The sequence below is a fragment of the Lonchura striata genome, chromosome 25 (genome assembly GCF_050655825.1).
Source record: "Lonchura striata isolate lonStrDom1 chromosome 25, ASM5065582v1, whole genome shotgun sequence".
Classification (NCBI taxonomy): Eukaryota; Metazoa; Chordata; class Aves; order Passeriformes; family Estrildidae; genus Lonchura; species Lonchura striata.
Genome location: NC_140727.1, coordinates 1,965,893 through 1,981,367, shown reverse-complemented (window position 1 = coordinate 1,981,367; position 15,475 = coordinate 1,965,893). Strand labels below are relative to the sequence as shown.

The 15,475-nt window shown below is 45.0% G+C and overlaps 1 protein-coding gene across 5 annotated transcripts in view; it reads left to right on the top strand.

Moving 5' to 3' along the window:
- Nucleotides 1-2,145: 2,145 nt before the first annotated feature.
- Nucleotides 2,146-15,475, top strand: part of ASH1L (ASH1 like histone lysine methyltransferase) — a 77,774-nt gene continuing 64,444 nt past the window's right edge. For all 5 annotated transcript variants that reach the window (XR_014950058.1, XR_014950057.1, XM_085560587.1 and 2 more), the window contains exons 1-2: nucleotides 2,146-2,338; nucleotides 9,168-9,678. Coding sequence is in view for 3 of the 5 variants with exons in the window: in XM_085560587.1 (XP_085416713.1) it covers nucleotides 9,268-9,678 (411 nt within the window). In the remaining 2 variants the exon portion in view is untranslated. The remainder of the gene's footprint in view (nucleotides 2,339-9,167; nucleotides 9,679-15,475) is intronic.

The following is a 15,475-nucleotide window of genomic DNA, read 5'->3' as shown; positions in this document are numbered from 1 at the left end:
CTCCAGGAGCTCCCTGACCTGCTGTGCTCAGGGTCCCAGAGCTGGACACGGCACTCCAGAGGCTCAGCACTCCCTGGATCCCTCCCTGACCTGCTGGGAATGCTCGTCCTGAAGCCCCCAGTATTTTGCTGGCTCCAGGACATTTTTCATTTCTGAGGAATCATCTGGACCCTCACTATTGAATTTTGCACGCATGGTGCAAGATTAATTTGCTGTTCATGGTTTCATTGCCAGATTTTCAGGTATTGACAACTTAAATCCCTGCTTCTGCAGAGACTTCACATTTATTTTTGCCATGAGTCCAGGGATTTTTGTTCATTTGGGTTTTCTATATACACATTGCTGTAACACAATATTTTAATTAATTGCTATTTCTGGCAGACAATGTTTTAAAACACTAATTAACAGCAATTACAAATGGCTGTAGTAATTCCCATCAGATATGGTGAGCATCATTCCCAAAATACCAAGGATATGGAACTGTTGGAGGAAGTCTAGTGGGGACAACAACGTCACTAAAAGGGTTGGGAAATTTGGGAATATTCAGCCTGCAGAGACCTCAAAGCACATTCCAGGATCTAAAAGGGCTCCAGGGATGTCGCTATAGGACACGAGAAAGCACAACACGAGTTACTGCGATGGCAAGGTAAAAAAGAAGAAGGTTTATTTTCTGACTCTAATTTTTATACTTTTCTAAAGGTGACAGTGGATTGGAGAGTGAAGGTGCCACCTCTCCAAAGACATTGGCCAAACCACCAGTACATCAACTTCCTCCAGCCCCACAAAGGAATGCAAAACAATACGTTGTTTATAGAAAATGTGTGGGGAAGTTTTCTAACAGAGTGTAAACTCAGAAGGCTTTAGAAAATCTTAAAAATCAGGGCGACACAGGGAGATGGAGAGAGACTCTCCATCAGGAACTGGAGTGACAGGACAAGGGGTAATGGGAACAAACTGACAGAGGGAAAAGTCAGGTCACCTGTTAGGAAGAAATTCCTCTCTGTGAAGGTGGGGAAGCCCTGGCAGAGCTGCCCCTGGATCCCTGGAAGTGCCCAAGGGCTGGACAAGCTTTGAGTGATCTGATCTAGTGGAAGAGCTCTGCTCACAGCAGGTGGGTTGAGAATAAATGACTTTTAAAGTCCATTCCAACCCCTTAACATCCCCCCAGAAGATTTTAATGACACTGAAGTGGGGAGGGTGTGTGTGAGGCACTCAAGTGTCGGAACCCCGGCCTGGTTTAGGGGTTCTATGTGGTGGAAAAGTCTCTCCTCCAACCCGAGCTTCCAAAGAAAACTCAACAGCCTTTGTTGTTCGGTCCCAAGGCAGTTTATTGCTAATTATCTAAAAGATTTTCTTTTCTCCTACTGCGGTTTGCTCAGCAGCTCAGGCAGAGGCACAAATAGACCCTGACATCCTCTCTGTCCCTTCTCTCCCCCCACCCCTGGCTGCTGCTATTTTTTATATCATATATTATGTGATACATGTTTATAGTTTTCCCCCAATACCTACTACCTATATATGGTGATTTTCTATTCTAAACCAATCCATAAGTGCCAGCATTATCAAGAATATGGAGGTAAGGAAGAAGAAAGAGGAGAAATAGGATGGGACTACGTTCCTCCATCTTAAAACCTCTGACCCCTATGTACAAAATAAAAACTCCCCTGTACAGGTGTTAAAAATCCCTTGTACAATACTACAAAATTCTTCCCTCTACTTTGTAACTACTTCTACTCTAATATCTAAACTTTTGTGACTTCTTGTTCCACCTTCAAAGCTGGTAACTCATTCCATGGCTCAAACTCAAAATCACAGCTGTTTCCAGCTGCCTGCCAGGGGCTCAAATGCTTCTGAGCAAGGCCTGGAACCTCCAAAAATGTCTGAGGGACATTTTGAGTTCCAACACTCGAGGAAAAGACGGCTTTGTGGGTGAAAATCACCACCTGCATCACTTTGGGGCAAAAAATCCTCTTTTCCTTCCCCGTCCGTTCCTTTTCGCGGTGGGCGTGGGCGGGGCCGCGGTGGGCGTGGCCTATTCACACATGGGCGTGGCCAAGCGGTGGGCGTAGCCAATCAACGGGCGTGGCCGCCGCGCCCTCTGCCCGCGGGGGTGTGGCCGCGCGGAGGGGGCGTGGCCGGCGGGGGGCGTGGCCGTGCGCTCGCTCGCGGCGGAGCAGGAGCCGCCGCCATTTTGGTTCCGCCGCCTCGCTCGGCTCAGGCCCCGCCGCGGCGGCCGCTCGGTCCCGGTCCCTCCCCGGCCCCGTCCGCGCCCGGGCGGCCGCGGGGATGCGGCGCGGAGCAGCCCGTGCTCGGCCCCGGCCGCGCTGCCGCTGACACGGTGAGGAGCGGGCGGGGGAGCGGGACCGCCTCAGGCCCGCGGCCCGGGGGGAGGGGAGGCGCGCTGGGATCCTCGGCGGGGCCGCCTCGCAGCCCGCCCGCATCCCCCCCGGGATCCCCGCCGCGCCGCATCCCCGCTGCGGGCGCGGTGGCGGCCGCCGGGGTATCCCCGGCCACGGCGGGGGATCCCCGGGGGCGGCGGGGGGGGGATCCCCGGTAGGGCCCGGAGCGCGGCGTGGAAGCGGACGGGGAGCGGGGCGGCGGGTCCGTGACAGCCGGGGGGAGCCCCTGGCGGAGCGGGAGGCACCGGGGAGCCCTGACAGGGAGCGCGGCGAGGGGCGGGGGATCCCCGCTGGCGGCGGGGCCCGCTGACAGCGGCGGCGGCGGGCCCGGGGCCGTTCAGCCCCCGGGGTGCGGGAGCCTGGGAGCCGCGCTCGGTACCGGGGCCGGGGCGGTGCCTGACAGCGGCCCCGGGAGCCCCCCCGGGCCCCGCATCCCCGCGGAGCGGAGCTGCGCATCCCCGAGTTCGGTGTTTCCCCGGGTGACACGCGGGGCATGGAGCGGGGAGTCTCCCTCCCAAATATTGATGTTTATTTTTTTTTAGGATAATGGCTGGTTTATTGGGTCAGTGTCTTGTAGACTTGGTGATCTTCCTTCTCCAAAAGCATACTTGTGAAGTTTTAAGTCAGTTTTATTTATTGTTTCATGGAGGTTTTAGTCCTATTCTAGCTTTATTGATGGTGAATTTGAGTTTGGGTGGTTGAACCTTGGCCTTCCCAACCTCTCCCATCAGAATCCAAAATGTGTTCCCATCCTTGTCCCTCTCTTCCATGGTCTCCTGAGTTCCTAACTCCTGGTTTGTGGTTCTTCACCCCGTTAATTATGGGGCAGAGAATTTGGAATGTGGGTTTCCATCCGATGGCCTCGGGACACGAATTCACTCTGCTGCCAGCTGTGTGGTGTCAGAGCCAGGCAGGGAAACTGGAGCTGCTGGGAGCAGGGACAGAACCTGTGCCTTCACCCTCATCCCTTGAAACCTCCTCACTTTTCATTTTCAGGACCTTCTCTCCTACTTTGTGTCGGCTGGCCTCATTGCTAAGTAATTTAGGTTGCACCTGCACTTGTTTTCCGGGGGTGTTGGGGTTTTGGGGTGAATCCTGTGAGATTTGTGGTCATCCTTGAGGACCTTGGGATCATCCCTGGTGCCTCTGTGGGAAACGGGGAAATTCTGGCAGCTGCTTGAACATATGGGGAGAGATGGGCTCTAAAATCATCATCTGTCTGCCTGCTTGAGTTCTTAAGAAGTGTTCTTACCCAAAGCTTTTCTCAGCTGTCTGAGAGTATAAAAGAGAGACTTTTCTTTTTTTTTTTTCTTTTCCATTTTAAACAGTTCTAAGTCTGAAACATCTTGATTTAAAAGACAAAATTACCACAACTTCTTTTTGGACTTGAATTCTTTGCTACAGGCAGTCGCCTAAAAAGGTTTGAGTGATAATAACCAGTGACAAAATTTGAGTTACAATTTCCAGAAGAAGCTTTTTCTGTTTTTCCTTCCTAGTTGTTTTCAAAAGTTTAAACTGTCCTAGAAGATTTAAAAAGCAGTTTTTTTCCCTTGGTGCAAGAGATAGACATATTGGTAAAAAATGGCAGTGCTGTTGTTACAAGAGAAAAGTGGCAATAGCACATGTAGTTACTGAATTAATGGTATTTTAAAATAGATATTGTTTTCTATAGGATTGTTGGCTATTTTAAAATTAAATTCATTTCTGCTGCTATGCAAGGGCTGGTGCTGTTGTGGACCAGTGAGGTCATGAGTCCCATCTCCAGCTTGCAAAGGGAAAAAAAAAAATCTGTCACGAGACCTACTGTGTTTGTTCTGTGAAAGCAAAATCTCTGTTTGTCCCTGGTTTTGTGTCCCTTACCTGTGGCACAGGTGTGCCCATTCTGCCTTGGGGTGGGTTGGGAATAACCAAAGGATTTAAAGGAATTAAAGGGCAAGTGTTGGTTAGCTGTGACCTTTATCTTTTACTAGATGGATATAAAATGGCTTTTGTCCAGAAAAATCCCCTGGAAGGCACTGGATGTGGAGACCTCTCAGGGAGCTCCTGACTCACCCTGTGGCAGATGGGATAATAATATTTTAGGAGAATTCCCAAACTGCTTTTCCCTCAGCAGTCAGCCTTGGCTGATGTTGGCACTCGCAGCCTAAGGCTGGAGGAACCTTTGCTCCAGACTTGGTTATGCAGATTTTAGCAATTTTGCCTTTATTTGCATATGAATAGGCAACCGACAGAATTAGCCTGCACCTCCAAATTCAGGAGGTGATTCCAGAGCTGCAGTCAGGTTAAAAACCAGGAGAAAAATCTATTTCTGCTTCCCAATTTTCCTCCTCCCACTGGAGGGTGTTTTACCATGTCTGTCCTCTGCCTTTCTTCCCACAAAATTTGTGTCCTCTTCCAGGTGCTTTCCCTGAGCCTGGCCTCTGCTCCCAGCACTTCTGTGGAATATTCTTCCTGACAAGAAATCCCCTGGGATTTCTGTCAGAAAAAAAAAAAAAAAAAAACAAACCAAAAAAACACCAAAAAAACCCAGCAGATTCTGATTGGGAAGTGTTTTATTTGTTACCTCCTGTAAAGCAAACAGTTACTTTATTCCTGGGAAATGTCTCCATCTCTAAACATTTTAAAGATGCTTGTGCAGGTGATTCAAGGCCCTTGAGCTCCTGTTTCTCCTGTTCTGGCATTGTGATACAGAGAAATACTTTAAGTGAGGCTTTATCACACTTTTTATTTCTTTTTTTCTGAGTGTGGTCTGTCTTTCTTAGCAAATAAAAGAAGACAAGGAATTTGAGAGGGGACCGTGGGAGGCCATAGAGTTAGTAGTAATATTCCGGGATTTCTAACACTTAGCTGAATTGGTTTTAATGTCCCTTGGAGCTGAAGCAATGAAAAGAGCCAAAAGAAAAATATTCACCTTCCAAATATGACATGACAGTGTGTTTTCATCGAGAAAAGCAGCAGCAGGAATGAACAGAGGGGGAAATCTCGGCTAATATTGCTGAGGGGGTGTGGGGAAACATATCTGGGATCTGGCAGTAGAATCAATCCTTGGTGGGTTTTTTTGCTGGGAAAGCAGAAGATCAGAAGAACAGAAATCTTCGCTGCTGATGGGCAGGAAGGGCTTGGGATGTGACACCAGGGGAATAAGGATGAGCGCCAGGTATTAAAACTGTGTATGGCATTAGAGAAATCATTAATGAACACCACTTAGCTCCAGGTGGCACGTGTCAAAAATGGATGGTAAAATGCCTCGTAGTTAATTTTTTTGGGGAAGAACAATTTCAGGAGGGATTTGAGATCTACAGGAGCTGCTGGCTGAGGGGCTGGGAGTTTGATGTGATTTGCTTCGTAGGGAGTGGTGAGGACATGTCTTGCTCTTCACTTGAGAGGCCACGCAGGGGTTTGGTACTGGATGGTTTTCAATGCAGCAAAAGTTTTGTTAACTTAAATCCCATGTGTCAGATTAAGCCTTTTTCTGACTTAGAGATGGGGCAGCTGAGAGGCGTTTTAAAAATTTGGATTTTCTTTTCAGTCTCATGTGAAGGGTGAGACAATATAGATGTTATAATTATCATCAGAAGTTAACTATTTCTTAACTACAATATATTATAATGCTTTAATCTGACACCACGGATGTGGGATAATTCAGAACTGCAGCAAACATGGAAAGCAGAGATACGGATAAGTATCTTATCTCACATGGTTAAATATGATCATTTTAGGTCTTTAAAGTCCCAAAGCATGAGAGTTTTCAGGGTGAATTCTTGCAGGTTTCTTAACTGTGGCTGTCACCAGTTGGTTGCTCATTTACTTTGACATCCACAAGTTTTTAAGGCACAGCCTGCAGGAGGAGTGGAACAGATCCCGCAGCGAGTGAAGAGCAGCACAGAGAAAGTAAAGTGAGAAAAGAAAACAAACAGTGGCATCACTGGGGAAACAGCTCCGAGGAGCAGGAGCAAGGCAAGAGCCAAGGTACACTTGAGAACACCTCGGAGACAGTGGCAGGAAGCTTGAACTTGATAAGGCAGGGAGGAAGCAGCACATGGGGATTCGGGGAGATGAGATCTGAGTGGCAGACACACATCCTGTGAATTAGTGGGGAGCTGGGAGAAGATTACTGTGATGGAGGCAAAATGGTGATTAGGGCCAGGATTAGCATTTTTGTTGGCTGTGTTGAGAGCAATTAATGGATGAATAAATGACCTGCTCTGTGTTTGTGGGAGCCATCAATTCAGTGACTTTGTTGTGGGAGTAAGATGTGAACACCTTTCCTTTGCTCTGATTCCCACCGTGCACTTTGGGTCTTGGAGTTTCTGAAGGTCAGTGTGCGAGTCTTGCTGTTGGTTTTGTATTTGAAGCTGATTAATTAATTAATTAATTTGTAAGAAAATGTCTGAAGTATTGTCACTGCTCTGCATTCCAGTCACTAGAAAAGGAAACAATTGTGTGAGCACAGATTTAAGAGGTGCATGATAGCATGTGGGATTGTCCCTTTTCTTGGACTTGATTAATACAAATTCAGGCTTTAGCTCAGAATTATTTACCTGCTGGCCAGTTTTCCTTGCACATTGATGAAAAAGCCCATTTTTAGTGACATGGTGAAGCCTGTTGCATTAACACTGGGCTTTGAACTGGGCAGTGCCACTGACTCACTTTCTGTGTCCATGTCACACTGCTCTACCCTTTATTTCTCCTTGTAAAATGGAGATTTTATCTAATTACCCCTGGTCTTATGAGTAATAATAACAGGTTTGATTTCTGAGGATGTGTGTAGTTGGAAAGCCAGAGCAGCAGCTAGAAACCCCACGAAGAACGTGCACAGAACACATGGAAATAAGTTTGTTTTCTCTGAGGACGCAGCCAGGGAAGCCTGGCTTTGTGACTGGCTGCATCTGGTGTTCCCAGCAGCATTTCTTCTGCCCCCACTAATCCTGGCATCTGTCCTCCAACCTGTGTCCACTGCAGTTGCCTTGGTGCTCTCTGGTGTCTCCTTTCACATTCCTGATCCTTTCAAACCCTTCCCCTGCCTGCGCTCCTGAGCCACCCCAAAAGCAGCTCCTTGCTGCTGCTTCCCCGATTTTTGTCTGGCATGGAGGAGCTGTGGCTCCTGCCAGGGTGCCAAACATCACAGAAAGGTGCTGGGCTCCTTGAGACCTTTGTTGGAAACTCATTTTGAGATCACCTTTCCATGCCATTCAGCCTTAATGACTTTTGGGAAGAGAAGGACAGGAGATTCAGGCTGGTTTGGTGCCTGTGGTGCACTTTTTTCAGCAAATCAGTGTTTTTTCAGACCTGTTTCTGATCCATTTCATTTCAAAAATGATCAAGCTATTTAAGTGCTGCAGATATTTAAGCATTTTCTCCTTAGAATGCCCCCACAACAAATAATTTTTCAGTGCCTTAAGGGAGCCTGCAAGAAAGATGGAGAGAGAATTTAGAAATGTTTGGAGACAGGACAGGGGGGAATGGCTTTGTGGTGAGGTCCTGGCACAGGCTGCCCCATCCCTGGAAGGATTCCAGGCCAGGTTGGACAGGGCTTGGAACAACCTGGGATAGTGGGAGGTGTCCCTGCCCATGGCAGGGGGTGGAATGAAATCTTTAAAATCCCTTTTAGCCCAAGCCAGTGTGGGATTCCAAGATTCTGAGTAATAAATTATGTGCTTACAAAACAAGTGTGCTGGATGTTACGTGTAAGGACTAAAATTGCCTTTTCCAGGCTCTACAATGCACTCACACTGGGATGAGATGATCTTCAAGGTCCCTCCCAGCCCAAACAGTTCTGGGATTTTGGGATTTTTGTCTGCATGATAAAATTACCAGGAGCACAGGTTTGGTTTGTGTTCTGGCAGGGAGGGAAGCTTGGGATCTCTGTAGTGAGCAGTGCCTCACAAGGTTCTGGGGACCCTCACAAACTTAGAGCTTGACTCTAATTTACTGTATTAAGATGAAAAGGTTCCCCTCTATTATTTTCTGCTAAATAGGTCAATTCTATATTCCTAACAGTGTCTGTGCTGATGGAAATGTGGATTTCCCTCTTCCCCTGCTTCAGGAAGCACAAAGCAGTGTGTGAATGTTTGGTGGGGCTGGCATCTGTTCTCCCATCCTTCTTCCCGAATTGTGCAAAGTCCTTGACTAACAAGCGGATTTTGTGGCGTGTTTGTAAACTGATGCACACGTGGCTCAGGCTCAGCTTTCCTGGTGGCTCAGATAATTAAAACCAGAATATTGCTGGGCTTTGGATGCTTTCTCATGGGTTTCATTTGCCTGCCCCTTCCTTAGATGCAGCAAGACCGGGACTAACCAGGCTCTGGTTATAAATAAAAAAATTACTTTGATGATCAATATCGAACTCTCTAGCCATAATTGGAAGTGTCACGTGGATAATTTGGAAATTATAATATTCACATACTTTTTATTTTTTCACTTACTATTTAAAAGTGTTTTACAGCTTAGTTGTGATTTTGAAGGAAGTGACTGGAAGCGTCGGTGTCTTGGACTATCAGCTGCTGTGCTTGTCTGAAATACAATTGTTTGCTTTCTAATTATATGGTACAATTGTTTGCTTTCTAATCTATATATATTTTCTAATAAATATATTCTAATTGGTTTAATATATACTTATATATTATTATGCATTATATTTTTATATATTGGTTTTCTGTGTTATTGTTAACTATATTGGTTTTAGATTTCAAGATTGCTTTTATTTAATATTAGTTTAATTTCTACTAGAAAATCCAAGTTTATGCTGTCTGTCTTTTCCTCCCACAGAGTGAAAGATGTTGACTGCCCATAGTGGAACAGCTCTCCTGAGGAACATATCTCTGTAAATCTTCCCTAAAATCACCCAAAGGCAAATATTCCGCCTGTGATGGACCCTCGGAATACTGCTATGTTAGGCTTGGGTTCTGATTCTGAAGGGTTTTCTGGGAAAAGCCCCTCTGTGGTAAACATTGGCACCTTGGTGGGCAAAGGGGAAGCAGAGCTCGAAGGCTGCAGCAAGGAGGAGGAGGAGGGGAGGAAGAAGAGCAGGGAGGAGAGCGGCAGGAGCGAGGCTCTGGGCGATGCGCAGCAGCAGTTCTCGGTGAAAGAAACCAACTTCTCCGAGGGAAACCTCAAACTGAAGATTGGCCTTCAAGCAAAGAGGACAAAAAAGCCTCCCAAGAACCTGGAGAATTATGTCTGTAGGCCTGCCATAAAAACCAGCATCAAGCAGCCAAGAAGGGCCCCCAAGAGTGGGAAGATGACAGAGGAGAAGAGCGAGCACTGTCCTTCAAAGCAAGTGAGTGATGTGGCTGAGGGGTGATTTGCAAGTCACGGTACATTTAGGCTGTGTTTAAAAGCTTCATCATCTCTGCACCACTGTGTTCTGCTGGGTTTTTTTCGTGTAACCTCTGATACTGAAGTGTCTGGTGTTAGAAATGGTTTTGTTTTGTGGTCACTAGCAGGGAAAAATGCTCTTTTCACAGTGTGCCAATTTGTTGTTTCAACAGCGGTGTTCACTTGAAGTGGGTTCATTTCTGAAAAGTAATAGGGAGATTTTTAGTCTCTTTTCTGTAACTGTGGAGGGGTTTGGGTATCTTGTTTCTTGAGATGAGGCTCTGGATGTGCTGTGCTTGTCTCTGCTGGTTGGATTTCTATTTTTTCCCCTGTTAGAAGCAGTTGTTTTGTTGTGTCTCACCTGTCACTGCTCAGGCAAGGTCTGACAAGTAAGATGGACTTTTCCAAACGAGTTAGAAACCAGCCTGGTGATAACTGCATGTAAATGCAGTGGCTGGAGAGAGGTGCCAGGGCTTTTCCAAACACCAGGAAGTGGCCCTGCCTCGAGGATTTGTTTTTATGATCTCCGTGATGAGATCAGCAAGAGCAGCAGTAGCAGGTAGGGAAAACAGGATAAATGGCAAGGATTACTAATATAAAAGCATAGATGCTAAATTTTTGAAGAGTTTGGTTCCAGTCTGCTCTTTTTTCCAATAAACATAAAAGTTTTATTAATCAAGTGTTAGAATATCCTTGTGCCAGGTGATTCGGCAGGGCAATCCAGGGAATCCCTGGAAGTTGGAATCCTTCCTTTGCAGGGGTTTTCTGTTCAGGGGGCTCCTGCTCCAGAGCTTCCCAAGGCTGAATAATTTCCATTTCTCCAGGAAATGGATTTCTGTTCTCAGGGCTCCTGGCAGATCTCCTAAGGCAGAACCTGCCCAAGGGGAAGGAAAATTCCTCACCTTGTGCTGAGGTAATTTGTGCCTGACATACCCAGCCCTTTTCCTTTCCCCTGGCATACCCTGCCTTGAGGAAGAGTCACCTTAAAGAGAAGTGAAATTTGGGGATGACCTCGTTGTGGCCTTCCAAAGCCTGGAGTGCCAGCGCAGGGGGAATGGCTTCCCACTGCCACAGGGCCGGGATGGATGAGATCCTGGGCAGGAATTCCTCCCTGAGAGGGTGGGCAGGCCCTGGCACAGGTGCCCAGAGAAGCTGTGGATGCCCCTGGATCCCTGGAAGTGTCCAAGGCCAGGTTGGACAGGGCTTGGAACAACCTGGGACAGTGTCCCTGCCCATGGCAGGGGGTGGAATGAAATCTTTAAAATCCCTTTTAGCCCAAGCCAGTGTGGGATTTTGAGATTCTGAGGAATAAATGATGTGCTTACAAAACAAGTGTGCTGGATGTTACGTGTAAGGACTAAAATTGCCTTTTCCAGGCTCTACAGTGCACTGACACTGGTGTTTTCCTCCACTGGAAGCAGAGGTGTTTGTAGTGTCAGCCCATTGAACGAGAAATTCTCAAGTGTACGTTGCGTAACTTAAAACTTTGGCAGTGGTCTTTGTTTTACATTCTTCCATTTCAGAACAAGCTTATTATTTCTAATGATGTTTCTAACTTTGGCTTGAAAAACATGAGAAGAGTCGATGGCCGTTTGTTATTACACTGATGTTTTTTTTTTTTCCTTTTTCTTTATTTTTTTTGTTTGTTTTTTTTTTGACAAGACTCTGTTGAAATGAGTTGAATATTGGAACAGTCTAGAATATCCAGCCAGTGATTTCTCTTGATGTCTGAATTGAGGTGGCCCCTGCAGCTGAAAATCTCTTGTTCAGGGGAGGTTTAATGTTAAGTTAATCAAGGGAGGTTTATGGTGGGTGTCAGGAATTCTTTCCCCAGAGGGTGCTTGGCACTCTCCAGGCTCCCCAGGGAATGGGCAGAGCCCCAGGGCTGCCAGAGCTCCAGGAGAGTTTGGACACCACTCCCAGGGATCCCCAGGCTGGGATTATTGGGGTGTCAGTGCGGGGCCAGGAGCTTCATCCCTGTGGGTCTCTTCCAGCTCAGGAAATTCCACAATTCCCTGGTTCTATACTCAACAGGCACCACTGTGTCTGGAGATTTTCCCTTTGCATCAAGAGATCGTGCCCTGGGAGTTTTTACCGGAGAAAATAATCAATATTCGAATTCTCATGGTGACAGCAGGGATTCTTCATCCTTGACATCTTTGTTTATACACCAGGATTTTTTTTTTTTCCAGAGGTGCATCCCATTTCAAATGGAAAGTAGAAAGGGAGGCAGATATTAGTGATGGTGTAGAGTATTATTGATGTGATGCATGTTGATACCATGTCAGTTTTAAATTGCAGCTCCTCTCAGTGCAGTCACTGCTCTCCTGCCTGGCAAGCAGCCCTGGATGCAGATCTGTTGCATTAAATTTGCATTATTTACAAGAGTTTCAAATCCCTGACTCACGATAACTCACTTTAGATCCTCTGCTCTCTCCTGACTTGTTCTGAGATGATGTTTAAGTCTGTCTGTTCCCTGCTGCCATTTTGCACTTTGGATTGTTAGAAATGACACTAAACAACATCCTGCTGATTCCTGAAGAGGGATTAGAAGTGTCTGTGTGGAAATGAATGGGAGTGATGGCTGAAAACCATCACACGTTTTGAATATAATACCCAAGGGTTGTTTTTTTTTGTCTTACTGCCATGTAATAAAGTGAGTTTTAGCACTGCAAATTACACTTCAGCAAAAGAAAGCTATCCATGAATTTTTGCTGTGGATGCAGAGGAGGGCAAGCAAGCATGTGACCCATTCAGAGCCAGGTGTGGCTTTACTTGGAGCTCTGAAAAGGAACTTTCTGTTCTTTTAAAAGAGCAATGAAGAATTAGAATGAAAATTTAGCACTTGCAGTGTACACAGTTAACCACTGAAAGACGAAGACAAGTAGTGGAATTCTCCTCCTGGGAATACCAGTGTTAAAATGAAAATAATAGGAAAATCCTTTGCACTGCCATCCCTGACAGGTTTTTTTCCCTCAAGTTTAGTGCTGACAGGACTCATAAAACTTGGGGAGTATCTTCAGAGATATGAATAGAGGGTTTATCTCCAGTCTGAAGGGGTGTGGGTGGGTGATGTAAGTTGGAATCACAGAATCCTTCAGGTTGGAAAAGACCTCCCAAATGATGGAATCCAGCTCAGTTCCCAGCACTGAGCCCTGGTGCCACATCCATGCTTTTGAATTTTGATTTTCAACACTGCCAGGGATAGTAATTCCACCACTTTCTTGGCAACCTGTTCCAATGCCTGACCACCCTTTCAGTGGAGCATTTCCCTTGTGTATTTAAAATTTGTCCTCCAGAAATACGTAGACATAAAAGTTACTAAATATTTTTTCACAGAGCAGGAAAGGGAAACCCAGGAATGACTGACATTCCCAGGTGTTACAAGAAACAAAATTAGCAGTGTTCAGTTGGCTTTTTGACACTGAATATGGATTTCATTCTTTCAAAAAGTGTCCTGGGGCAGGCAGACATTGCTGTGCTAAGCCCAAAAACCTGAGTTTTGAACAAAAGTAGACATTTTACCCCTGTTATTTTGTAGGAATGGTTTAGCACATAAAAGGCAAGAAGTGACAGTAGCAGCCTGTGGAACTCTCACTCGGTGGAAACACAAGGGCAGCAGGTTGGGACTCGTCCTGCTCCATCTCCTTGTTCTGTGTGAAAATGCTGAGTGCAGGATTCTGCAGCTCTTTCTCTTGCCTTTGGTCATGCAGGGAAGTTTGCTGATGAAATCACAGCCACCCACCAAAAAAAGTTTCAAGCCAAAAAAGTTTAAAATAGGAAGAATTGATTAAATTTTCTTGTTGGGTAGCTCAGGAATATTTCCTGCAGGATCTGGGGCAAAAGTTTTTTTGTCTTGGACTAATTCCACAGAATCGTTGTTTTCCTGGTTGTTCAAACTTTTAGAAAAGCCTAAAACATGGAAGTGAAAAATAAACAGCATTTTTAATTAAGGAATTGCCTAGAATATGTTGATGCCACAACTACAAAACAATTCCTGTGATTCCTCAAAATGCTCTGAATTGTAGTCTGAGCATTGGCCTGAAGTCCAACAACCGAAATAATAATGGGTAAATCTGTTTATGTGCATAAAAAAATCCTTATTGCTTGCCAGTGGCTGTCAGGAAATACCACACAACATTTTCATTAACAGGCTGGTTCCTTCTAACTACTTCAGGTGTTGGAGGCTGAGGGTATTTTGTATTTTGCAACTGGGGTTTTGTTGAGAAGTAGGACACCAGACTTGATAGATGTCCCTGTTCTCAGGAGACATCAGCTACCCTTGACCTTTTTGCACATAAATACCAATGATAATGACACTAAATCATGATCTAGTAGTAATAAACCCTGATTCCCCTTTTAAAATAGAGTTTTTTTTTGCTGTTGGTGCCTGTGATGATTCTGGAATCACTGAATTTTGTTAGGTTGAAAAGACTTTTAAAATGGTGGAGTTCAAGTGTTCCCCCAGCACTGCCAAGGCCACCACTGACCCATGTCCCCAGCAATCATAACCTGCTAATAGTTTATATCAAAATAACCTGGAATAATAATAATATTATTATTATCCCTCAGATGAATGGTGCAGGTCAAGAAACTGTATATTCACATAGGAGATAAGGAATTTTCAGTTCAGCTCAGTGTCAAACTAAGAATAATGCCAATTATATGGCAACTTCATGTGTTTTATGCAATTGCTTGGGGCACTACTTTTATTGGATGGGTTCTGAAATCAGACAGTTGAACTAAAGATTGCACAGGAACAAATGTTTCGGTTTTTAAAGCACAAAATGCTTTTTGATGCAAGGTAATCTCGCCCTTTTGAAGAGCTTTGTGCCCAGATGAGCCATTTCATTCCAGCTGACACCACAGGAACGTCGAGCAGGGCTTGAAATTTGGGCTGAAAAGGCACAGAATTCCAGGAAAAATGTTTTAGTCTTTTTTTTATGGCATTGTCCATTTGATTGCAACATTGAGGCAGCTGCTCGTAGAGAGAGGAGGAGAGAGCAGGTGAAACATTCAGGAAATGTTGGCGTTGTTTTCTTTTTTTTTCCACAGCGTTCACAAAATGTGTCTGATTAAAACCTGACTTTGTGCTTCCCTGATGGAAAACTGCATTTGTCCAAGGGAAGCAGGGCTCAGGAAGGAATTAAAGAAATGTTGAATGCCCAGCTTGCAGCACCAGGAGCTGGCAGGAGACAGGGACACATTTACAGCTCCATGGGAATATGTGGGAATCAGAAAAATAGAAACTTCCACAGGCAGAGGAAGGGTTTGATTTGCAGCCTTAGGAGAAGCTTGGATTGATGTAAAAATACAATACACAGATATTAAGCAGAAAAATCACCACCTTATGTTTCTGTAGCTGAAAGTAAAATTTACTTTAAATACATAAGAAACTATACATAAAATGGTGTATGGAGTAAGCTGTGAGTAGCATATGTGTAAAAGGGAGACAGAAGCCATTAGTATCCTCAGTGCAGCAGAAGTTAAGTAAAGGTGATAAGTTAGAAAAGCAAAATAAGTTCTGTGGCAACTGTCTGTTAGTTTGGAAAGTTATATATTCATTTAGATAGTTATATATTCGTTTGAGAAGTTATATGTTCATTTAGAAAGTTATATATTCATTTGGAAAGTTTTATTAGCTATATAGTCATTATAGTAGTTATTAGTTATTATATTTGTTATTAGTTATTATATTAGTTATTAGTTATTATATTAGTTAATAGTTATTATATTAGTTTAGAAAGTTGTATATTATA